Source organism: Podarcis muralis, chromosome 1, assembly GCF_964188315.1.
Source record: "Podarcis muralis chromosome 1, rPodMur119.hap1.1, whole genome shotgun sequence".
NCBI classification, from domain to species: domain Eukaryota; kingdom Metazoa; phylum Chordata; class Lepidosauria; order Squamata; family Lacertidae; genus Podarcis; species Podarcis muralis.
Genome location: NC_135655.1, coordinates 75,704,737 through 75,729,168, shown reverse-complemented (window position 1 = coordinate 75,729,168; position 24,432 = coordinate 75,704,737). Strand labels below are relative to the sequence as shown.

At 44.7% G+C, this 24,432-nt stretch overlaps 1 protein-coding gene across 5 annotated transcripts in view; it reads left to right on the top strand.

Moving 5' to 3' along the window:
- The first annotated feature begins 9,707 nt into the window (after window positions 1–9,707).
- Window positions 9,708–24,432, top strand: part of AP2A2 (adaptor related protein complex 2 subunit alpha 2) — a 58,656-nt gene continuing 43,931 nt past the window's right edge. For 2 of the 5 annotated variants that reach the window (XM_077931567.1, XM_077931558.1), the window contains exon 1: window positions 9,708–9,897. In XM_077931567.1, the coding sequence (XP_077787693.1) occupies window positions 9,831–9,897 (67 nt within the window). In that variant the 5' untranslated portion in view covers window positions 9,708–9,830. The remainder of the gene's footprint in view (window positions 9,898–24,432) is intronic. The other 3 variants (XM_077931570.1, XM_077931563.1, XM_077931569.1) reach the window with 2 other exon arrangements.

Here is a 24,432-nt window from a genome sequence, read left to right as displayed (position 1 = left end):
CCGCGGAAAGCAAGACGGAATTGCACCCGAATTACAAAGCAGCCCAGGGATCTTCCTTCCCGCCTTTCGCCTCTTTAGCGCAGGAGCCCGAAGCGGCTCGCTCCCCGCCCCGCGCTCGCTTAATCAGAGGCGCGTGACAGCTGCCCCAAAGACTCCAGGGCGAGGGGAAGAGCGCGGGGCGGGCGGGGGGCGCGCAGGCTGCCTCTCGGTCTCCCCTCCCACCTTGTCAGTGACTCGCGCTCGTGCCCTCGTTTTCCCTCTGCAAACCGGATCTGCTTCAACTCGGAAGTGAAAACGGCGGCTCGGGAGCCGCGTGGCGCACGCCTTTTAAAGGAACCGCCTTGGCTGCCGGAGAGCGCTTCTTCCCTCACAAGGCGAGAAATGAGAGGGGCAGGGGCGCCCTGAGCCCCGTTTGGGGTGGCGGGCGGCAATCTTGTGCGCGCGAAACTCATTGAAACAAGCAGGACTACTCCCCAGTCAGGGACAGGGAACATAGTTATGCCTCGTGCAGTTAATCACACGGTCAAACATTACAATCACAATCTTTCCTTTCTTTCTTGGATATTTACGACTGCAAAGCAAGGGAGCGCACGAGCCCGTTTCCCTGTTTCCTCGGACGTAAAGTCCAGGTAGGAAACACACACCCGAAAAATATTGAAGCTTTACTGAACCTCTACCGGGGTACACCAACCTTCTCCAACCTGGCGCCCGCCACATCGTGCTTGGTATTACAACTCACAGCCGGCTGGGGCTGATGGGAGTTGTAGTCGGAAACATCTGGAGGGTGCCAGCTTGGGAAAGGCTGGCGTGGGGAATGCAGATCAGACTCGGTATATAAGGGAGCTTGCTGCGTTGTCAAGCAGGTCTTGCCGATTTCCGCGGGGTTTCCTTCCAAATTAGAGAACATCCCAAAGGCATCTCTTAAAGAGCCGTGTTCGAACATGGCGGTTTCTGATCGATTTCCACAAGCGGTACTGTCCTCTGAATCCAATAATGTTGATCTTTACTCGGAAGTAACTAACGGGGCTTCCTCCCAAGCAAGCAGCACAGATTTGCTGCCTTGATGTTTATCTGGGTAGATAAATATATATGGACAGAATTTTCTTCCTTTTAAAAATTGCGTGAGCTTTCCCCCCCTTTCTCTCGTTTTGTCTTGCTGTAGTAGTTATTGTAGTGGGAGGTTAAAATAAAACTTCCCATGCAGACATTTCATTTGTACACAAGTATTCAAAGGTAGAGTATCCTTGTTTCATAATCTGAACATAAGCATGGAAGTCCATTATCTCTTTTGCCTGCACCATAAATGCAGATTTCTGCATATATCTTACCCAGGGCTGGGTTTATTCCACACAAGTACGGAAGTGAAACAGAATGTGGTTCCTGAAAATCTCAAGCTTCCTTATTTTCATTGTAAAGGTTTCTAGCTACTATGTAGCAAACTAAGCTATACAGTAAATGCCTAAAGAAATCTCAGAAAAGGAGGAGTGGTTGAATCAGATTTTTAACAGGCACAAAGTGGGGGTTTGTGTCCAGTGCAGCTGCATAGAAGTGAAGTGAATTATGCAATAAAATAAAATATGATTTGTGCTGAATTTTTAACTTTACATTAGGCTCAGAGTATTCACAGTTCTGATTCTTGCTTCATGGCTGGCTGCTTAATTGTTGCAGAAACAATATATTTTGTCAACACTTGGACCAAAATATTTTGTACCTGAGAAAATGCAATGCTTGGCAGTGTTAGATTGCCACTTACTTCCAATAGGACGAATTCTGAGTGGACTGGTTAGAATTGTGCTGTTACCTACTAATAATAATAGTAGTTTTTTTAAAACTATGGTGTGATACAAGTACAGGAAATCTCCCTTTGTCTAGCAGAGATATCAGATAATGCAGCCTAAGATCTTTCAGCACATTAATCACAGGGCGGGGCATATAATAGTCTGCAAAAGCCCTAAATAAAACCATACAGAGCACAAAGCAAAATTGTCACAAGGGTATCATTGCAACAGCTGCCTCCCATTTTCTCCCTCCCACCACTCTGCTATATGTGAATACTTCCTCTTACCCAAACAGCATTGCTGGGACACTCTGTTCCCTGGAATGGTAGGAACAGTTCCTCTCACGCAGGGCCGGCACCCATTCCACTGCAATTGCTGACCAAACACTTTGCCTCTTGCAGGATCACAGTCCCAACACATAGAGCAGAAGAAGCTACTCTGGCACATACACGGTTCAAGTACAATCCTCAAGGTCTCAATCACTGTAGTCTCCACATCCCTCCAGGACACTAAACCACCAGCACTCAGGTGGCACCACTTACTTTCAGCTTACATCTCCTCACCTGTTCAAGGACTTTGTGCTACAGCTGCTGCCTATTGCTCATTTGTTCTATAGGCTGCTCTCCCACAGATACACAATCTTCCCCCACACTCTGTTCCATGCAGCCCAGGAGACACTCCCATCTTGTCACCAGCAAGGTGTGTGGTGGCTTTTAATGGGTAGGGAACATGGATGTAGCCAGGATTTTTGTTAGGAGGGGGCAGGACTTCTGTTTTGGGGGGCAGAATCGACATGATTGGTCAGTTAAGTATTTCTATTGTTTTACTTGATTGGGGGGGCAGCTGCCCCCCTTGTCTACGCCCATGGTAGGAGAGGAGATATATATATGCAATTTACCCTTCCAGGTGCCCATGTGTGAAAGTTTAAAAATCCTATCCTTGGCAGCAAAATTAGGAATTAGGCTGCCATGTCTCCTTTGGTGCAAGTCCAGCTAACCAAGTAAGCTGGCTTTCCGCTTCTTACCCTGCTTAACAAAGAATAAGGCAACAACTTGTAAAGTAAGTTTAAAAATAAAATGTAATTTATAATCAAGCATTGGTTCACAGCAAAGGCTGCATTCAATGCTGGTCAAAGGAAGAGAGAAAAGAGAGGGACAGGAAGTACTATCTGCTCCTTACTTTTTAGGGCGAGGAGAAATTACATGACACCGAGCCAACTCTACCAACTGTATTTCTATGGTTTGAAGATCTGCCTGTCAGCAATACAGCTCTGGGGCATTACTCCCTTCTCATGCTAACTACCAATAATATGCATTTGTTAGGTTTAGTTGTAATCTCCCATACTGTGGCGATCACACAGGGTCCCCGGACGTTTAACGGTCTATTGATCCCTGTGCCACCACTGTGCTTGCTTCCCCGCTGCCACCAACCAGTTACTCTCTGGTAAAACACTGAGTCCAGTCAGTTGTTAAAAGTAAACAAAAAAAAACAAGTTTATTTTACAAACATTAACAAGTTTATGGTTTCTCAGATAATATTCCTGTCAGTATCTTAACTTTAGTTTCTTTACCGACCTATACCTTCCTAATACCTTCTGGCTAATTATCTCAACTGTTTGACTGACTCCTCTTAACAAATTCTCTCACTCTCTCCCACCAGACTAGCCCAACCCACAGACTTATCTTCTCTGCCTCTTCTAACTCCAGACTGTCTTCTCAACAACTCTAACTCACTCAAAAACCCCTCTGTGCTTAAACCTTATACACAGTTAACTCTGCCCCCTGGGTTCCCATAGGTTAGTCATTTTACAATTAGTTAACCCTTTCCCTATGAACCCAGTATGATGTCACACACATAGGAGGGCGAACGCCACACATACCATGTTCAGGATGCTGCTGGTTGTTCCTCTTTGGGGCTGCCAATCTACTTGCTCTTGTATCCTTGCTAGCTTCTTGATAGACAGACAGCTTATGCATCCAATAGGTGATGGGATTCTTCACATAGAACTGGAGCTTGTTCTTCTGCTGTCCATTGGGCAGTTGTCCAAGGCACAGGAGCCCTCCTGGTGTGACAAGTTGGGAACCTTATGTGTTTTGTTTCCCGTTCTCTCTTTTAATATTTCCACCCCATACGCTGGCCTGATTTTGCTGCCTGTGTTGTATCTTAAGTGGTAAGTGCCAGTATATATTTAGGGATCCCTTTGTCTCCTTTTCACTAGCCTCAGCTTGGAACTCTAAGGATCACAGGGTACTTGATGCTATCATGGCTCAGGGCCTGTGAGCACCTTCACTCTTACTTTACTCAGGTTCCCTGTACTGCAAGGGGTGTTGAACCAATAGCCCACCAGATATTGTCTGCCTCTGACACCCATCAGCCCCTGCCAGCATAGCCAATGACCAGGGATTATGAGAACTGTGCTCCAAAAACATCTGGAGGGCCACAGGTTCAACACCATTGGTGCAATGGTTACCAAGATTGTTGAGATACATGAAGATATCCACCCTTGAGTTAAATTTTTCTCTTGCAGGGAAAGTGCATGTTCCGGGCATTCAAAAAGCAACCATAGCCCTCTTCAGTGGAGAGAGGGCATAGCCCATGCATACCAGTCAATGTTCCTGTGCATGCTGTCCACACGTGCTCCACTTCCAACTTTCTTGGGTTCAGTGGGATGGTCTGAAGGGGAAATCTTAAAGATATTTGGGAACATACGCTTACAAGCTGCCCTGCAAGAGGCAACACTGAGATTAAGATGGACACTGACAACCAATGCTACCTCCCTGGACTGGATGCAATTAAGATTAGAGAATTGGGCCAAAACAAACAAGATGAACTTTAACAGGGAGAAATGTAAAGTATTGCACTTGGGCAAACAAAATGAGAGGCACAAATACAAGATGGGGGACACCTGGCTTGAGAGCAGTACATGTGAAAAGGATCTAGGAGTCTTGGTTGACCACAAACTTGACATGAGCCAACAGTGTGACGCAGCAGCTAAAAAAGCCAATGCAATTCTGGGCTGCATCAATAGGAGTATAGCATCCAGATCAAGGGAAGTAATAGTGCCACTGTATTCTGCTCTGGTCAGACCTCACCTGGAGTACTGTGTCCAGTTCTGGGCATCACAGTTCAAGAAGGACACTGACAAACTGGAACGTGTCCAGAGGAGGGCAACCAAAATGGTCAAAGGCCTGGAAACGATGCCTTATGAGGAACGGCTAAGGGAGCTGGGCATGTTTAGCCTGGAGAAGAGGAGGTTAAGGGGTGATATGATAGCCATGTTCAAATATATAAAAGGATGTCACATAGAGGAGGGAGAAAGGTTGTTTTCTGCTGCTCCAGAGAAGCGGACACGGAGCAATGGATCCAAACTACAAGAAAGAAGATTCCACCTAAACATTAGGAAGAACTTCCTGACAGTAAGAGCTGTTCGACAGTGGAATTTGCTGCCAAGGAGTGTGGTGGAGTCTCCGTCTTTGGAGGTCTTTAAGCAGAGGCTTGACAACCATATGCCAGGAGTGCTCTGATGGTGTTTCCTGCTTGGCAGGGGGTTGGACTCGATGGCCCTTGTGGTCTATTCCAACTCTGATTCTATGATTCTATTCTATGATTCTAAGAAGGTGGAGGCTGACCAAGAACACAACGATCTTGGTGGGGCAGTGCCCCATTTGTCCTAAAGGACCAACCTCCACCGGACTTCTGCCTATGTTCATCTATGGGATAATGCATGCGATAATACAGCTTACTATGGGAGAAAAGTAGAGAGGATGTGAGGAATTACACATTTCCATGTTCTATTTTTTTTTATATATAAATTTTTATTGGATTTTCACATACAAAGTCAACTTAATAGACATAAAGAAAGAAAAAAGAAAAAAGAAAAAAGTAAAAAAAATTCAACTTTTCAAATTATTTTTGCAAATCCAACTGGACTTCCCCACATCTTCCGAATCCAGCGTACTTTAGAATAAAAAACATCAGCAATTTGTTACCTTGTTTCAAACCTTACTGTATCTTTCAGATATTATGTTTCTAAATTCAAAATACAGTTTCTCCATTACTTGTACCTTAAAATAGACATAATAAAGTTGTTTCAAATCTCCACCTTATCCTTCTTGTAACTTATTTTCCAATTCACTAAATCAGTTTGCTGAAGCTATAATTTCCAAATCATGCACATTCTTAACATTCATACAATTTATAATGTTTTTGCAAATAGTCCTTAAATTTTTTCCAGTCCTCTTCCATTGCTTCCTCTCCCAAATCTCAGATTCTGCCAGTCATTTCAGCCAGTTCCATGTAGTCGATCAGTTGCGTCTGCCACTCCTCCAGTGTGGGTAAATCTTGTGTCTTCCAATACTTTGCGATAAGAATTCTTGCTGCTGTAGTTGCATACATAAACAAAGTTCTATCCTTCTTTAACACTTTCTGGTCGACAATGCCCAGGAGGAAGGCCTCTGGTTTCTTGGGAAAGGTATACCTAAATACCCTTTTTAACTCATTGTAAATTACTTCCCAGAAGGCCTTCACTTTCGGGCATGTCCACCAGAGGTGAAAGAATGTCCCTTCAGCCTCCTTACATTTCCAACATTTATTATCAGACAGGTGATATATCTTAGCAAGCTTAACTGGGGTCATGTACCACCGGCATATCATTTTCATAATGTTTTCCTTCAGGGCATTACATGCCGTGAATTTCATTCCGGTGGTCCATAACCTTTCCCAGTCTTCAAACATAATGTTGTGCCCAATATCCTGTGCCCATTTTATCATGGCAGATTTAACTGTCTCATCTTGTGTGTTCCACTTAAGCAGCAAGTTGTACATTCTAGAGAGTATCTTAGTTTTTGGTTCTAACAATTCCGTCTCTAGTTTCGATTTTTCCACCTGGAACCCAACTTTTTTATCTAATTTGAAAACCTCTTGAATTTGAGCATAATGTAACCAGTCTCGCACCTTATTCTTTAATTTCTCCAAGCTCTGCAACCTCCAGTTATCTCCAATTTTCTCACATTTCCATGTTCTAGATCATGTACAGCTTATTCCTCAGAAGCATTTGCATTTCCCTCGTTCTTTAAAGTCTCTGTGCTTCTCCTCTTTAGTCCTGAAGAGCAGAACCTAAAATTAAAACAAACAAACCCACCTGTAGACATCATTGTCCCCTTTTTCAGCAAGATTGTTTTGCCTTCAGCAAGGCTTTCCCCTCCTGCATTCCCTTACTGGCCAGTCTCTCTTCATTAGGCAAGTTGTATCAGTAGCACATCACAGTGCTTAGTCTTCACAACTAGTATCAGCATGAGAATACAGAGGCCAGTCTGCTTTCATCAGGTGGGCTGCATCAGCAGAAGGTCACAATGGCCAGTCTTCAGGCCAGCAATGTCATTATGAGATCATAATGGTCAGTCTTCAAGCCAGCAACATCATCACTGAGGACACAGTGGCCAGTCTGCCAGACTTCCCTCAGGTGGGGAGCATCAGCACAAGGTCCTAACAGCCAGTCTCCTTTCTTCAGACATAAGAACGCTGTGGTCCCTGAAGCAAGCACCCATAGTAACAACATGTGGAAATGATACTCTCACATTCACACATTGTGGTTGGCAAAAATAAATAAGACCAGATGGGCACAGTTTCTTTGTCAATTAAGTGGGTATATACATGAGCATGTGGGCACTGTTTCTTTCTCTTACCAATATGATCAACCACAGTCTGTAGAGCACAATAGCTACCAGTTTCTCATATTGAAATGGACAGCTGAGTGTGGATGTAGCAGTTTGAAGGACCCTGTGCTCCTCTAGACATTGCTTGACTCCAACTCCCATCATCCCTGACCACAGGGCTGGAGCTCATGGGAGCTACAGTCCCAACAACATCTGGACAGTCACAGATTCCACCACCCTTGAGATTATAGGAAGCAAGGGGTTGAACAGCACCTGGAGGCAGAGGCAGAAAGCAAGGTATGGTGTACCCAAGTACATAGGAAGACTTCATCTAATAGCAAGTGTCCTGATGCTAGATTAAAAGAGAGAGACTTGATGACAGATGGTGGGCAGAGGGAGGGGAATCAAGAGGAGAGGTAGAAGTTGGGAGCACAGTGTGTGGATAGAAGTAGTGGTGTTCACCCTGGGCATGGCAGCTCCTTGCTCAGAATCACAGGGCAACTCACAGAAGACCAGCAATGGAAAATCAATGTTCAGGAACAACAGTAGCTAGGGAAGGGGAGTAAACCAGGGATGCAGGAAAGCAAGCCAACAAACCGGAGGAAGGAGGATATTAAAATGTATTTTTTTTATAAAAAAAAATGGCAATAAAAGCTAAAACAGCACACAAGTAAAAGCAAGGCCTTCAATAGGGGCCTCATTGTGAAAGGAAACATAGCAGGAGGAAATTGAGAGGCACTGGAGAGAGGAAACAGGCATCATGCCCTCCCCACACAGAATTAGCAGCTGACAATGTCCAAGCAAGGCTGTAATTGTTTTTACAGTCAGGGCCGTCTCTACCTGGGGGTGCAAGGGGTGTGGGGCACCCGGGTGCTGAATTCTGGGGGGCGCCAGGCACCCGCCGCTGAAGCCACCTAAACTCTTAACTCGGTGGTCGATCACGGTCAATCGATGGGTCATTTCCATTCTCTTTTGTGGAAGAATCAATGTATCCAGCGGTGCCCCCTAGTTGTATCTTTCATATTTGCATGATCACAAAAACTGAAGACAGGGCTATCTCTGCAGCTTTTTATTTTTTCATGTTAGCGGTTTTCGCTGTTCACCTCATTAAAACCTCAACAACTTTGACCTGCCCCGCCCCCAAAATTGGGGGGCACTGGGTGGTTCTTTGCACCCCAGTGGCGCATATGCTAAAGACGGCACTGTTTACAGTGGCCCTACCCTAACCACTTTGGGTATTCCCTGTAAGTGGTATCACCATCAAATGAAGCCCACAGGGTCTACCTAATGTGTTTGCAATTAGCGTTCATTAATTCTAGTTTTATTTCAGTGTAGGAAATAAAAGTTGTTGAGCTTTTTCCCCGAAAATCAAAGTTGTTGAGCTTCTCTTGGGAAATCAAGGGTAAAAATACCCTGTAAATAGGATATTGTGGGGGACAAGCTTCTGCATGGGGACAGAACCTGTGGGGGGCAGCACTGATTTATATATCTGAAAAGTATAAATAAATTTATTTTTTAAAAAAATAGTTTTGGTCAATGCAATACTAAAATGAAAGTGACCAATTTTGTTTTAGTTATGTATTCATTAAAACAAAACACTTCTCTTATTGCTAAGGCTCAGCCTTCCCTCTGTTGTGCAATGACTTACACACTAGTCCCAAATGCTCGGAATATTTGCCCATTGACCCCAAGATATCTAAGGGCAATTTCAGATGTCGGTTTGACAGTTTGTCTGCTGAATGCCAGTAAAAAGCTAAGAGCTTATCTTTCTCCTGCCTGCTGAATCCCTCACGTGAGTGCATTATAAGCCTGTTGAACTCAAGTGGCCTTACTTCTGAGTAGGCATATATAGGATTGCACTGTAAGGCGGCCCTTCTCTCACTTTCCTGGGAGTAAGTCCCGTTGGACTCAGTAAGACTTACTTCTGAGTAGAAATACTTGAACACGCGTTTGCTTTAAAAAATTTTGTAGGTCTGACTTTTGAGTAGACATGCGTGAGATTGCGCCCGCGTCAGTAACCCGAGAGCCAACGCCTACGTGCGGCATCTTTCCATCCTACGCAAGCTAATTTTGGGGACCCCCCCCGGAATTTCCACGGGGCGCCTCTCCCGCCGGCCCTTTCTGCCTAGGCTGCGCTGAGCCCCGCGGCCCCCGTCGCCCATTCCCCCCTCCGCACACGAGGTGGCGCTTCGAGGCCCCGTCTGGCAGCCGTCGGGCTGGGCTGGGAGGCGGCGGAGCCGAAGCGCCGCGCTTGCGCTCAGGAGCAGCGGCGGCGGCGGCGGCGTGGGCGGAGAGGCGGCTTCAGAGGCTAAAGGTCCTCAGAGCGAGTAGCGGCGGTGGCAGCAGCAGCAGCAGCAGGAGGAGCAGCGGCCGCGGGAGCCTTCGCTTTGTCGCCAAGATGCCGGCTGTGTCGAAGGGGGACGGGATGCGCGGGCTGGCCGTCTTCATCTCCGACATCAGGAACTGTAAGCGCGGCAGCCCCGGACGAGGAGGAACTGGGGGGGGGGGGTCCCCCGTTGCGCTGGCAGTGGGGAGAGGAAAGGGAGGTCACTTGGGCAGGGGCCGTTAGCTATGGGGAGAAGCGGGGTTGGGGGGTGGGGAGGTATCTGGGGGGCCGGGGTTGCCTCTGTCGGGCGGGGCTCCCGGGGGACTCCCCGGCTCGCCCGAGTCTTGCAGTGACTTGCGGTTCCTTTTCCTAGGAAAGGGCTGCTCTGCTCAATATTGCGGAGGGCTGGGGGGGGGGGGGAGGGAAGGGAAGCGGAGTCCCTTCTCCGTAGGGCTGGGGCGGCGTGAACTCGGATTCCTCCAGCAAGGAGGGGCCCTGTTTACAAGGCTTGTGGACGTGTGTGTGTGGAGGGGTGGGGGGAGATGAGGGCATGCCTGTCAGACGGGGTTGCATTTGGATCCTTCGCAGAAGAGAGTGAAGGGGCTTGTTTGCATGTGATAGCGTGGCTGTTCAGGATGGGGGGATGGGGGGAGGAATTTGGGGGGGGGTCAAGATCCTGGATCCCCTTCTCCCTTAAAATGATCTGGCTGGCTGGCTGGCTGGTTGGCTCGCACGCTCACGGAAATCCCTAGTTGTCGTTTCTGAAATAGCCTTAGAGCTATGGTGGTGGTGCTAATCCTGTATATTTTGATTTGGAAATCTGGGCTGGGCTGAATCAGTCTCGCCGGTCGGCTGCCTGTATAAAAGGTGCAGAGAGCCAAGCTATGTGCCAGTTCACATCCTGGAAAATGGGTCCTAAGGAAAGGTGCAAATATTTCCTAATTTGGGTGGGGAGAAAGTATGAGAGGCGATGAAAGGAATGCACTGGGACCAGTAGGATGGAGGTAAACATGAGTATTGGAAGCGAAAAAGGCAGCTGGTGTAGGGAAGGAAGTATCCCCCCCCCCAAGTCTATGTATGAACCAGGAAACTTACTCCAGTATTATGAATATGCCTGTTAGTGGTGTCTTGTGTTCAGAAAAGCACAAAGCAGTAGGGCAGGTACAGTAAGAGAAGCTTTGGCTTCTCTAGTTCCAGCTCTTATAAAAAATGTGGGTTTTTTAAAAAGCCGTCTCCCTGAAAATGGCCACTAGCACCACACGCTAGAATCTCTTGCTTTTTAAATCACTTACAATATGTATGTGCTGAAAACGTGTACTGAATAGCTTTCATTGGCCTACTGAAATGTGATCCATTTTAGAATAACCAAATGTAGCTGAGTTGGCCTGCTCCTCAAACACATTTGTTGCCTAAATGACTGCTTAAATTCCAAAACAATAACAGTTGGAATGGCACAGGCTGAATTGCATTTAGAAGGCAAGTTAGTTAAATTGGTACAGTTTCTGTGTCTAGATAAGCCTGCAGTCATCTGAGGTTTTTGCAAATTCCCTGCTGCGTCCTAATCTTCTTTTGGCAGTGTGGCCACTGTCTTCAGGAGATACTTAAGAGCAAAGCTGGAGAGGCCTGTCTAAACTGGTGAACTGGCCAGTGTTAATCTTAAAAACAGTTTCAAGAATACTAATGGCCTTGTGTAGGTATGCCAGCACACATTCCACAGATACAGTATTTCCAACTTTGAGGAGAAAATTCTGTATGTTGCCTGTCAGAGATTACTGATGCCGCACAAATCTGTGTATAAATATTATTGTTGCTAGAAAGAAGTTACCTGGCTCCAGGTAAAGGTAAAGGGACCCCTGACCATTAGGTCCAGTCGTGACCAACTCTGGGGTTGTGGCGCTCATCTCGCTTTATTGGCCGAGGGAGCCGGCGTACAGCTTCCGGGTCATGTGGCCTGGATGACTAAGCCGCTTCTAGTGAACCAGAGCAGCGCATGGAAACGCCCTTTACCTTCCTGCCAGAGCGATACCTATTTATCTACTTGCACTTTGACATGCTTTCAAATTGCTAGGTTGGCAGGAGCAGGAGTCGAGCAGTGGGAGCTCCCCCCGTAGCGGGGATTTGAACCGCCAACCTTCTTATCAGCAGGTCCTAGGCTCTGTGGTTTAACCCACAGCGCCACCCGCATCCAGGTACCTTAGAGTTATCTTTTAGTAACCTGGACGAAAAGGGGTGATTTGATTCCTAGGGTGCTTCAAGAGAAGGCAGCTCCTCCATTAACCTAAGGCCAAATCAGGATGTGCAACATGAAGTATCTCAAAGTAGTAGTACTTCTAGCACAGGAGTTCCACATAATGATGCCTAGCTATGTACTACTAGTTGATTTATTATTATTAGGGCAGTTCACAAGATTTTTAAAAAAATATATCCTTGTATTCCACTTATATTAGCTGCTTCTGTAGCAGAGTTTGCCACAGCTTCCATTTGACTGTGGGTATTAGGCACACTGAATCAACATACCCATCACCTGCAGGAAAAAAAAATACTAATGTTGCTGTGGGAAACCACTGTTCAAAAGTGACCTTTCAGTCACTGAGCATATTGATGTTGGTTATGCTCTAGTGCTAGAGTACAATTGAGAGCTATTGCCCAAATACCCAGTTTGAAGACGCTTGTCTGCCCAGCCTGATACACAGGTTAGCTGCATTTTCATTTGTCAGTGCAGTTCTTGTTATACCTATTTGGAAGAAATTCCTCTTGACCTGCAGATGTAACAGACATAGTAGGACTTTAGTGAAACTTCCTTGTATATTTTGTGTGTATGTGTTGAGAAAATTGTCTCTCATCCTGCATACTAAGTGGAAATATATTGAGCTATTGGAATAAAATATCAAAATGCTTACGTTGCCAACATGAATTCTTCATGTATAGTAGTTGTTTTTTCCCCTGAGGGGGATTACTTGAAGAAATGTTTTATAACATAAAGCTCATCTTCTGGGATCCATGTCCTGTGTTCTGTATTTTGACAGGCAGAGGGGAAGAGGCAGTGTTGAGTCAGACCACTGGATCGGCATTAAATTTTGACTTTATGCAGATCTGATGGTCTGACTCACCACTGCCTGTCAAATTGCAGCAGCAGGACATGAATCCAATATGATTAGCTCAACTGTAAGATTCCTTCATGCCCCCAACATATAAAAATAAAAGCTTAGAGGTTTATAGTAACCCAATCCTTTAAGCAGAACATTTAAAATGCACATTTCAGCTACTTAATGCCTGGGGAGGGAAAATGTCAAATTGGTTTGTGTCTTCCATCTTCTGTATTGATTTAAAATATCCTTTAGATCACAACAAAAATCACACTGCACCTATGTGATGGGAAGCAGTAAAAATAATAACCTGCAGTGATTGTAAACTGGGAGAGGACAAATTTTTGTGGGCTTTTATTTTTAAATACAGTGGTACCTCGCGTTAAGAACTTAATTCGTTCTTGAGGTCTGTTCTTAACCTGAAACTGTTCTTAACATGAAGCACCACTTTAGCTAATGGGGCCTCCTGCTTCTGCCGCTGCGCCGCTGCTGCACGATTTCTGTTCTCATCCTGAAGCAAAGTTTGTAACCCGAGGTAATATTTCTGGGTTAGCGGAGTCTGTAACCTGAGGCGTCTGTAACCGGAACATCTGAACATACCTTTCTCCTACTGAACCTGCTTCTTCATTTCTGTTCCTGCTAGTCAACTTCAATAGCTATATGTAATCCACTCATTCCTGAAGTTCCTGAGGCCCTGCTCCAAGCATCCCTTCTAAATGGAAGTGTGGAGGGCACTGCTACAGGAGAGGACATGCTTGGTAGTGATGCCCTGGTTTTATATCTGCCTCCCCAGAGGGATTCACCTGGTGCTATCTTGATGGTCTTCTCAATGCTAGGTCAAGGCTTTTATATCCACAGAGTCTTTTCCTCTGGAAAGGATGCTTGCAATTGATGATGAAGAAGAAGAGTTTGGATTTGATATCCCGCCTTTCACTCCCTTTAAGGAGTCTCAAAGCGGCTAACATTCCTCTTTCCCTTCCTCCCCCACAACAAACACTCTGTGAGGTGAGTGGGGCTGAGAGACTTCAAAGAAGTGTGACTGGCCCAAGGTCACCCAGCAGCTGCATGTGGAGGAGCGGAGACGCGAACCCGGTTCCCCAGATTAGGAGTCTACTGCTCTTAACCACTACACCACACTGGCTCTTACATGATGTGCATGTAAGCAGCATGTTCCAAGCTCTTGCTTCGTGCCTTTGTGGAATATATAACCAATATACTAAGTACAGTATCTCTATTAAATCTAGATGTTATTAATGATATTAAAAATGTGTAATACGCTGAGGCTTGCGATTAATGCTGCAGTCCAATGTGGTGATGGGCATAATATAAAAGAGGGGGGAAATGTTTGTCTTAAACAGAAAACGGCTTTTTCTTGTGTTGCTTTGACTTTCAGTTCAGCTAATTTCAGCAACACGGATGGGTTTTGCAAGCGGAAAACAAGCCACTCCATGTACTCAGTGATGTGTTTATATAATCAAGGATTTGGTGGCTGACGTCCTGAAATGATATCCCCTGTTGATCAAGGCACACAATTAATTCCACATTGTTCCATACACACTTCTTTGTCACTGTGGGCACCTTCTGCAAACCATAATTAAGCACTTCAAGCTGACTGCAGAGAAGGCTGGCAATGCTTGTTTGTAACATCTGAGGCTCTGCTATGTCTGTGGCGAATTCTGAATTATCTTCCTGCCTTTTTACCTGACATACCAGGGTAACTATTGCTTATGCAGTAGACATCTATCATAGGGCACAAGTGATGGTTAGAGGAGGAGCTGAAGGCAGCTTTATAGTGTTTCCAGCTTTGGGTGGTATAAAACTATTGGGAACTAATAATTTTACACCTGTCTTGGGCCTCTGATTATCCCTAAGAGGGTAGGTAAAGTAACCTTGTTGTTAAAACTTGACGGCATTACCTTGCCTTTCTGTGAATGGTGCTCATACAGAGTGGGGCAGCAGTTGTTCTCAGTAGGAAGTCTGGGAATATTCCAAAGAAACCTTATTCAGAACCCAGCTTTTTCTCTAAACACTGTAGCACCTGAAGTTGCAGCACTCACTAGGCACCACTGCTTATGATGTCCTCCCTTAGAGAGTTCTCTGTAAGGCTCCCATGATGCATTGGCAGGTCCAATCCAGCTTTTGTGAGTAATTGGTACAAATTGATAAAGGATTAGAATAATATGCACTGATCTCCCATTCCCTACAAGAACTCTAGTAGGTGCATTCTGGGCCAGTTGACTTTTTCCAGGTTGGCCTTAAGTAGCCCTACACAGATTGCATCTTGGTAATCTGCACCAAAGGGCACAGATGTCTGGGCCTAGGTCCAACCTCTCCAAATCAGAGCACAGTTGGCAAATCGGCTGAAGTTGTAAAATGTATGTTTGGCACTCTGATTTCTGTCTGTTCCTGCTTTGCCCACAGTGTTCCTGAATGTTGAGTATGGGGAGAGAATGCTGTATGGTTTTATCTGCCTGTCAGTGAAAGAGGCATGCCTCTGCAAAACCTGTTTGTTGAAGTGCTCTACCCTTGTGACCCATGCAAAAAAGAGAGTGGCACAAGAATAACTTCACTGATGTGCTGTTGGTTAAAGTGCGTCTTCCTCAAAGTTGCCTCCATCTGAGGAAGAGAGGGGAACTAGCCCCATTGTATATCGGTGTGTGTGTGTGTGTGTGTGGAGAGTCTCTTCCTTTAAATTCCTGAGAGTTTACCTTAGTGAAGACCTCACATGGAAAAACAATATAACTCAGGTGGTTAGGAAGGCCCAACAGAGACTCCATTTTCTCAGCGTCCTGCGAAAGAACCATGTTAAACAATTGATGACCTCCTTCTACTGGTCCACAATAGAAAGTGTCCTCTCATATTGTATCACAGTGTGGTACGTTGGCTTGACAGCCATGGACAGAAAGTCTTTACAGAGGGTGGTGAACACAGCACATGGTATCATGGGCTGTTCCCTGAGCCCACTAGATGACATCGCAAGGGATTGTTGCCTTAGGAGAGCGAGAAAAATTCTCAGGGACGATTCACACCCTGGCCAGCACCTCTTTAATCTTCTACCCTCGCGCAGGAGATAAAGAAGTATAATCAGTCATACCAACAGGCTAAAAAACAGTTTCTATCCATGGGCTGTTAGGCTGCTGAACGGAAAATAATATAGTGCAATTGACTTTCGGGGTTGGTGTGTTGTGTGACAAGCACAGAGAGTGCAATGAGATTGAGTGTTTGTGTGGGGAGGAGGGAGGCTCGGTTAATTTCATTGTACACAGGTTGTACGTTGACAATAAAAGTATTATTATTATCTGTAGAAAACTCAAATCAAATAGCCCCCTTCCATAATTTGTATGTACATATACTTGGGCTCTCTGTGCATACTTTTCTTCTCCTTTTCTATACTTTGTTTGATTCTTGCAGTGGCTCTACTTGGAAATGGCCATGGCTGGAGATAGAAATCAGATGAACCCCTTGCAAACTCTTCAAGGCATAGTGCTGTAAAGTTCCAAGTGGAGCTATCATCAGTACTGATGACATTAAAACAAAACACTTGGTCCAATCCAAGGCCCTGTATTTCTGTATGTTGTGTGGGACAATAATGCAATGAATATGACTTACTCCTTTCAGGTAGCCATGTCAAGTTTGTACAATTCCTTACTGCAAGCTTTGGTAAATTGCCTTCTTGAGCATTAGCAGCTTCCTTGCTGGAGAAGGAGCTCCCCAAAGTGCTGATTGGTTCTGCTAAAGCAGGCGTGGCCAAACTTGGCCCTCCAGATGTTTTGGGACTACCATTCCCATCATCCCTGACCACTGGTTCTGTTAGGGATGATGGGAGTTGTAGTCCTAAAACACCTGGAGGGCCAAGTTTGGCAATGCCTGCACTAAAGCAAACAAGGCCTGCCAGAACATAAGTATTGTTCAATGTCACTATATTAAAAATTAAATTAAAAAGTTGGTGGTAGGGTGATGGTGGCAAGCAACATTCTCAGCTGTCCAGCAAATTGTTGGAAAACACAAAAGGCAGAAACGCTATCCCTCGATGAAAGATGTGGTTGCTGAGAGTCGGGAGGATGGTATAAGATTAGTACAAAATAGTTTTTCAGTTTTCCTCTTCCATCTTGATTTATACATGGCAAAAGATGAAAGGAGGAGGGAGGGCCTTTTTCTTACTCCTAAGGAGGTACTTCAATGCACATCTCTTTATAGATTTTTTTTTGGGGGGGAGCAATGTAAGGCCTATCACTTTAAATCTGCTCCTGAGGAATTGGGATACTTTGATTGGGTGTAGTCTGTCCAAATAAGCCTCCTCTTGATTTAAATGGAATGTAGGTGGTGTTTCTATTCCCACTTTCCTGAAAGTAAGTACCGTTGAACTCTGACTGTATAGTGTTGTGCTGTCAAATGCTTTAATTTTGCTGGATTGCTTCTGAAATTGTATGTTGCTGCTATCTTCATTGCAGTTGTTTGTTTGTGTGTGTATTTTTTTTTAATATGAAATTTCTAAGTTGCCTCATGTTTTGGAGGAGTGAGGTATAAATGGAATCCTGCAGTTAGGGGATCCAGTGTTGCGTTAAGGTAGTTCTGCAATGGGGTATTCTGCCCTATCTTTGTACTGCATTTAGTTGTGTCTCCTTGAAAAGCAGCTCCTGAGATTATGGGACAACGGAGAACTGGCAGAAATGGAGGGGTGGCTTTTGGTCAAGCAAGAAACTCTCTGGATCCCAGACGTAATGTATTCAAGTTGAAAAGCAACATGATGAACTCTTCCTCTCTTTTTACAGTAAACAGGGTGTTATAAGTCATTGGCTACTATTGAATATGGTCATTATCTAGCTATGTGAAGGCTTGATTCCCCTGCCCTTTTGCAGCTGATTGTATTTGCACTACTGAGTTGCCAAATCCTTATGGAGGGAAATGTATGTGGTTGTAGACTGTCAAGTATTTTGTTCTATATCAGCTACTTTGCTTATTTCTGATCTTGCATCTACATCCTTATTAAATAGGCCACCTTAGAAATGGTAATTAAATCAAACTTTGTGTGTACGTACGACCGAAAGATTTTTACTTGACTGGCAGCTGTGTGATATGTTTAAGTAAATGTGTTTTGTCAAGTAGTATTACCATAAACATGGATGTTACTCCAGAAAGGTATCTTCCTTTCCTCTCCTCTACTCCCAAATTATATTCTCTCTGAGGCAGCCAAAGCAACAACAGTCAATGATTGGTTTCAGTGTTTTTCTCCCTGCCTTGCTCCATTAAAAAGCAATTTTAATAAAGTAAGTTTGTGGCTAAAACGGGTAGCTCAGTATTTTGGATATATGGAAAACATAGATTATGCACCAGTTTATCACTATTGAGCAATCGGGACTCACAGACAGCTGGTTTTGAAGACGACTGGCTCTGGGGTGGCTCAGGATTTCATGGCTGACACCATGACCATGGGGCTGTCTCAGCAAGTCACTGGCCCAACGCATGTGGCAGGCCACATACAGGACTTTGTATCCTTAACTGGGTAGGAAGAGAATAATATGAAAGAGGGGGATATTGACACTCGTCCCTTGTCATGGTTGGATCACGTCCTGTTGAGATTTTGGCTTTCAGCACCTTTCCCCCTCTACAGAGGCAGGAGACCTATTAGGATAGTCCACTCTCAGAGTGATAGAGCCAATGGGTTTCCAGACAGCTTTGGGGGATTTTCCAGCTGATCTGACTGGCGTTCCTGTTGAAGCTCTGGCTGACCTCTGGAACATGGGAATGGGTGTTGACACAATGTTCCTGAGCTCCCTCTTCCATTTTGTGGAGCCTACTTGGCTCCCTGGTATATTCCAGAGCTTAGGGCGAGGAAACAAGCTGGGAGGCGGTTCGAACATGAGTGGAAGAAAACTCTGTTCAAATGCAATCGAACATTACTGAGGGCTCATCATTGAGCCTTCTAGTGGCAGTGGAGGCAGCAAAGAAGGCATACTTTGCTTCCTTTATTGCATCCTCATTGTGCCATGTGGTGCAGCTTTTCTGGGTAGTGTGGGGCCTCTTACAGTCTGGCCTGAAGGAGGTGGCAGAACTGATGGTATCTCACTGTGACTTGTTTGCAAAGTGTTTTGAGAATAAAATTGCTTGCATCCACCAGGATCTTGATTCCATTATTACAGCAAATGAACCTCAAGGGGTGTTTAGAGCACTGTCTAGTCCTGTTGCGTTGGATGAGTTTTAGTTGGTAAGGCTTGAAGATGTGAACAAGGTGCTTGGATCTGTCTGGATGACGACTTGCGTTCTGGACCCTTGCCCCTCTTGGCTCATAAAAACTACCAGAGAAGGGACAGCTGGTTGGGTCAGGGAGGTGATTAATGCCTCCCTGCAAGAAAGGGTGGTTCTTGGCTGCCTGAAGGAGGCCGTAGTAAAACCACTCCTCAAGAAATCCTCCCTGGATCCAGAAAATCTATGGAATTACTGGTCAATGGCCAATTTCCTATTTTGGAGCAAGGTTCTTGAGTGGGTGGACCAGATCCAGATGTTCTTGTGGGAACCTGATTTTGTAGGTCTGTTTCAGTTGGGGTTTAGGCCGAGATTTGGCACAGAAACTGCTTTTGTAGCCCTTGTATGATGATGTCTGTTGGGAGAGACACAGGGGAAATGTGCCCCTGTTCATTCCCCTTGACCTCTCAACGGCTTTCAATACTATCAACCATGGTATCCTTATGGAGCACCAAATCCTTTATGGTGATTCTGGTCCTGCTTGTATGCTTGTTTCCACAGGGTAATGCCTGGAGAGTGCTCTTCTGCCCCCATGGAGCCTTCAATGTGGGGTTCCTCAGGATTTGATTTTATCCTCTATGCTGTAAAGCTGCTGAGTTGGATTATCTGAAATTTTGGAGTACATTGTCAGCAATTTACTGATGACACACAGCTCTACTTCTCCTTTATATCTGCTGGTGTGGCAGTGAATGTGCTGGACCGCTGTCTTGCCTTGGTAATGGACTGAATGAGAGTCAGCCAACTGAAATTCAATATAGATAAGACTGAGGTGCTGTTAGTGGGTGATTCCCTGCTTGAGGTTCAGGTGGCCTCAGTGGTGCAGAGTGCCTTTCATCAGCTTTGGCTGGTGGCCCAGCTGCGTCCCTCTCTGGACAGGGACAGCCTAACTTCTGTTGTCAAACAGCTCAGGACCACAATACCTCAAGAACTGCCTCACCCCATATGAACCAACCTGGAACCTGTGATCATCATTTGAGACCCTTCTTCATTTGTCTCTTTGTGAGAGGTCTGGAGGGTGACAACATAAGAATGGGCCTTTTCTGTGGTGGCTCCCTGTTTGTAGAATGCTCTCCCCAAGGAGGCTCACCTTAGGTGCTAGGTGAAAATGTTTCTCTATGACTAGGCCTTTGACTAATTAACTTTCTATTCCCTTTTAAATGGGAAGTTGGATATTTGTTTGTTTTTGTTTTACTATGTATTTTGTGTTCTCTTTTTGTATTTTTATGTTATGAACCGCCCTGTGCTCTCTTGGATGAAGGGTGGTTTACAAATTTAATAAATAATAATATAAATGAAAATAGTGTGTTTTGTAAGAAACCTATGGTGTGTAAGAAAAATAGCTATAGTGACATGATGGAAGGACAAAGCACCTTCATACAAGTAAGCAATGCCTTAAAATATGGTAAAAAGGATAAATGGTACTTGGTAAGAATAGAGAATATACATAATATCATAAACTTGTACAGAACCGGGTTTTCTTTATCCAGTATTGGAGAGCAGAGCGCTTTGTAGGAGTGATGCAACCATACTATTCAGTAGAATTTTGGAACATTTTAACTACATACCCTCCGCTAGTGAGCTAATTCTAGCTCTAAATGCATCATGGTTTTTCTTTGATCTTGTTTGATCGGATGCTACCCTTGACCTGGTACGAAGGGCAGCAAAACTAAATATTTATACTGGGGAAGCCATTTAGTCAGCATTCTCTTCTTGTTAGGTTGATCTCCTGAAGTGGATTGACTTAGCTTTTTTTTAACCCTCTTGCTAGACTTGGCCTGAATTCTGGCAGTTTTGTTGTTGCCTCTCGGTTCTGGATGGGAAGTCACTAAACAGTTTTGCAGTGTTTTATGACTAGCACATACTGCAGTTTTTGTGGCTTTTGCCATGTTATAACTGGTTTGTTATATTTATATTTTTCATTTCTGCTATTTAATTTTCATTTAGAGGAAAACACTAAAGTGGCATTCAGCATATTAAAACAATACAACATTTTATTTACCGTATATTAAATACTTATAGACCACAGAGTGGTTGGGGAAACACAACCAGATGGCCAAGGAATAATAATAATAATAATAATAGCATTACTAGGTAACATAGCAATAAAATATTGCATATAAAAGCACCCCCCACCCAAAGAGGAATAATATACTGTTAATCTGTCTGGGAAGCCCTGTTACAAATAGGAGTTTTTGGCAACCTCTCTTGGGCAACCGACCCTGCTCTTATCTCCTGAATAAACCTCTGAGCATTTAGGAATTTTCTGGATTCCAAAAGTCTCCAGCAGTAAGCCTACCAAATAGTCATCCCACCCCACCTGGCATCCCTGCAGAGTTTTCTTCCCAAACCTCCCTAGGAAGTGGTCTGATCATGACAATTGGTTTACACAACCCTGCTGTATTCAGACCACACCCCTCATCCTCTGAGGCAAAGACCAAATCCATGTCACGTCCTGCTCTGTGTGTTGGGTCAGTGACCAGCTGAGACAGCCCCGTGGAGTGGGAGCCAGGTGGGCAAAGCTAAGTCAGTTCAGCTCTGCCCAGTTTACCCACTCAGATCTCAGTAATGCACGCCAGGCCAGTTCCCTCATCCCCAAGTCGTGGATGAGTGAGATCCTAATATGGACCAACCTGGAATTCAGTAACAGAACCACCGGTGTAGGGGAGCACAGTGGAATCTGCTCTTGGGAATGGGGCTGGAGAAGGGAACAAGGCACAAACCATTGAAATTCCGCCTTCCACAATGACCCACCCCTACATCGTTGCCATATTTCCCTCTGCTTGATATCACTGAAATAGGGACACCCCCCCCCCCCCGCTGCCCAAATGTGGTGTTTGTGGACAATCTGGAAAGGTGGGCTTGTATATGACACTGATTTTTCAGTTGTGTTCAGGGCCACTAAGTGACCCAGAACAGTACCAGCGGCCAGCTCTGTGAACAGCTTTTGCTTTCCCAGGGGCCTGTGGTCTTAAAAATAGTTTTCCCCTCCAAGGCTTGGTTGAACATATCATTTGAAGTTAATTGTGCAAAAAAGAGAACCCTCCAAGGGCAAGTGCATTTTTTAAAAAGGAGAGAGGGAAATATAGCTCCACTGTAAACCTTGTAGCTTTATTTTTTAAATATTTTTTGTCCTTCAGCGTTGCTGATTTAGGCTTGAACACTGAATTTTGGCTGAACTGAGCTGTCATGAATTTCTCCACACTTATTAGCTTGTTGTTAAAAAGGGATTGGCCATCTGTAACAAAAACAAGAGGAAGCTCTGTGGTGCAGTAATCTGCAGGGAGCACATCACAAAGATAATCCTCTGCTGCTGAGAACAAATAAGGCAAAATAAACCACAAAGGCGTGAGGGAATGACTTGTCGATCAGACTTCGGAGAATGTTATTTCTAAAATTAACGAAGTAGGCTTGAATAAATAAGAAAGTTGGGGTTATCACTTGTGTACTACGTGAATTGGAATGGGAGGAAGTGCTGTGTTTAATAGCTGCAGGAGCCAGACTTGGTTGGAAGGACCTGTTTTTTTTCTGTTTTGTGTTTCTTTGTGTGTGCATGCAGTGACTGGTTTGTGCTATGAAGCATTGCCAAAAGGACTTTAAAGTGGGTGGGAAGAAACCTTCTCACAAAACCTTTCCCATGAAGGTGATTCTCAGGGATGGGATACAACTGTTTGGCCCCTCATCCCTGCTTCACCATTCTGCCAATATTTAGACTTGTGAGTGATATTTCTTAGGTAGCCATAAGAGAGGACCCCAAGGTTGTGGATGTGCCAAATATATCTCCCATATTTTTCCAAATATATTCTCCCCCCCCCCCACCATTTATTATGGAAACCCTAAGGTGGGCAGGCTCTATGTTTCAGGATCCACTGATTTTGTATTTATTTTATATTTTTATTTCTCTTAAGATCCTCTAAATTGAGCCCCTGCAAAAGACATACCTGTAGATCTAAAGATTTTGGGCCTTAGAATTTGTTTTGAGTACCAGAACGGAAGGGAGCTCACAGTCTTTCCGCACAAAAATATTCTCTCTCTCCTTTCTCCTTCTACTCCCAGTTGTTTACCAACGTTCATCAGATCACCTAGAGATCTACTTCTGCCCACTCCTGATTGATTCTTGCTGATTTGGATGACTTAGAAATTAATAGTGAACATGATGCCTTCAAGTGATGAATCTCACTATGAACACACCAAGCCAGAGATGCTCTGGCTTTATTTGCGTCTTCAGATACTTTAAAAGTTGGAACTGCATTTTGAGGAATTTGCTGTGGCTTACAAGGACTTGAGTGTTTTGGTTTCCTGCCCCCCCCCCCCAATTTTGTGACAGTGAATACAATGATGCCTTTTAAATGTATATCTAACTTGGCTGATTCTGGCAACATTGTAGAAAGAGGGTTGCTGGATGTTCCTATCTATCTAAATGACTTTTCAAAGGAAGTCTTCTGTTAATCAGGGTTAACCCTGTTTTCAGGGTTTGAAGGACGGTAGGGAAGGGAGACGATAGTTAGTGGCATAGCATTTTTGTTTCCCTTTCATGGTAATGTGGGGAAATGAGGGGCAGAACGACTAAATATGCCGAGGGTAAATGGCATAAATACCTGACTTAATGTTTCCCATCTGGTTCTTATGCAAATTCTAAGAATTATGTATTTATTGCATCTGTCAACCAATTAAAGAAAGCTTAGCTGATTATCTGATTAAATTGCACAGGAGAGAACTGACAATAGTTTATAGAGAGGCTGACGTTGAGATGCATTGAGTGATGGCTTTGTGCTGGCAGGAAAATCCTTCCATTTGCACAAGGAGGAGCACCCCAGTTCCTGTCACCTCCAGCTACCCTGGGTGCCCTACCATGTACTGATCCTGAGAGTCCAGGATCAACCTTTGTGGGGGGCATGCAGTGGGTAGGATGTAATGTCCAAAATTGAGCAAGGAGTGGCACAACTCTTTGTTCTTTAGATCAGTGGTTCCCAATTGCTGTGAACCCCCTGTTTTTCAAAAGCCAAGCCATAGGCCCCCTACTTTGGATAATGTTGATGTATCTATGGTAGCTCCCTAATTGGGAACCACTGCTTTAGACGATGGCCAAGTGCTATAGCAGTCCTAATTTTGCAAGAGGTGTCCTCCGCCCTCTTGCGCACAAGGAAGGTACGCATCTCTTTAGAAGATGCTTGTCACATCTGTAGCTTTTGTAAGTGCAGTGGTACCTTGGTTCTCAAACTTAATCTGTTCTGGAAATCCGTTCCGCACTTTCCCATAGTAATGCAAAACAGATTAATCCATTCCAGACTCTTAAAAACAACCCCTAAAACAGCAATTTAACATGAATTTTACTATCTAACGAGACA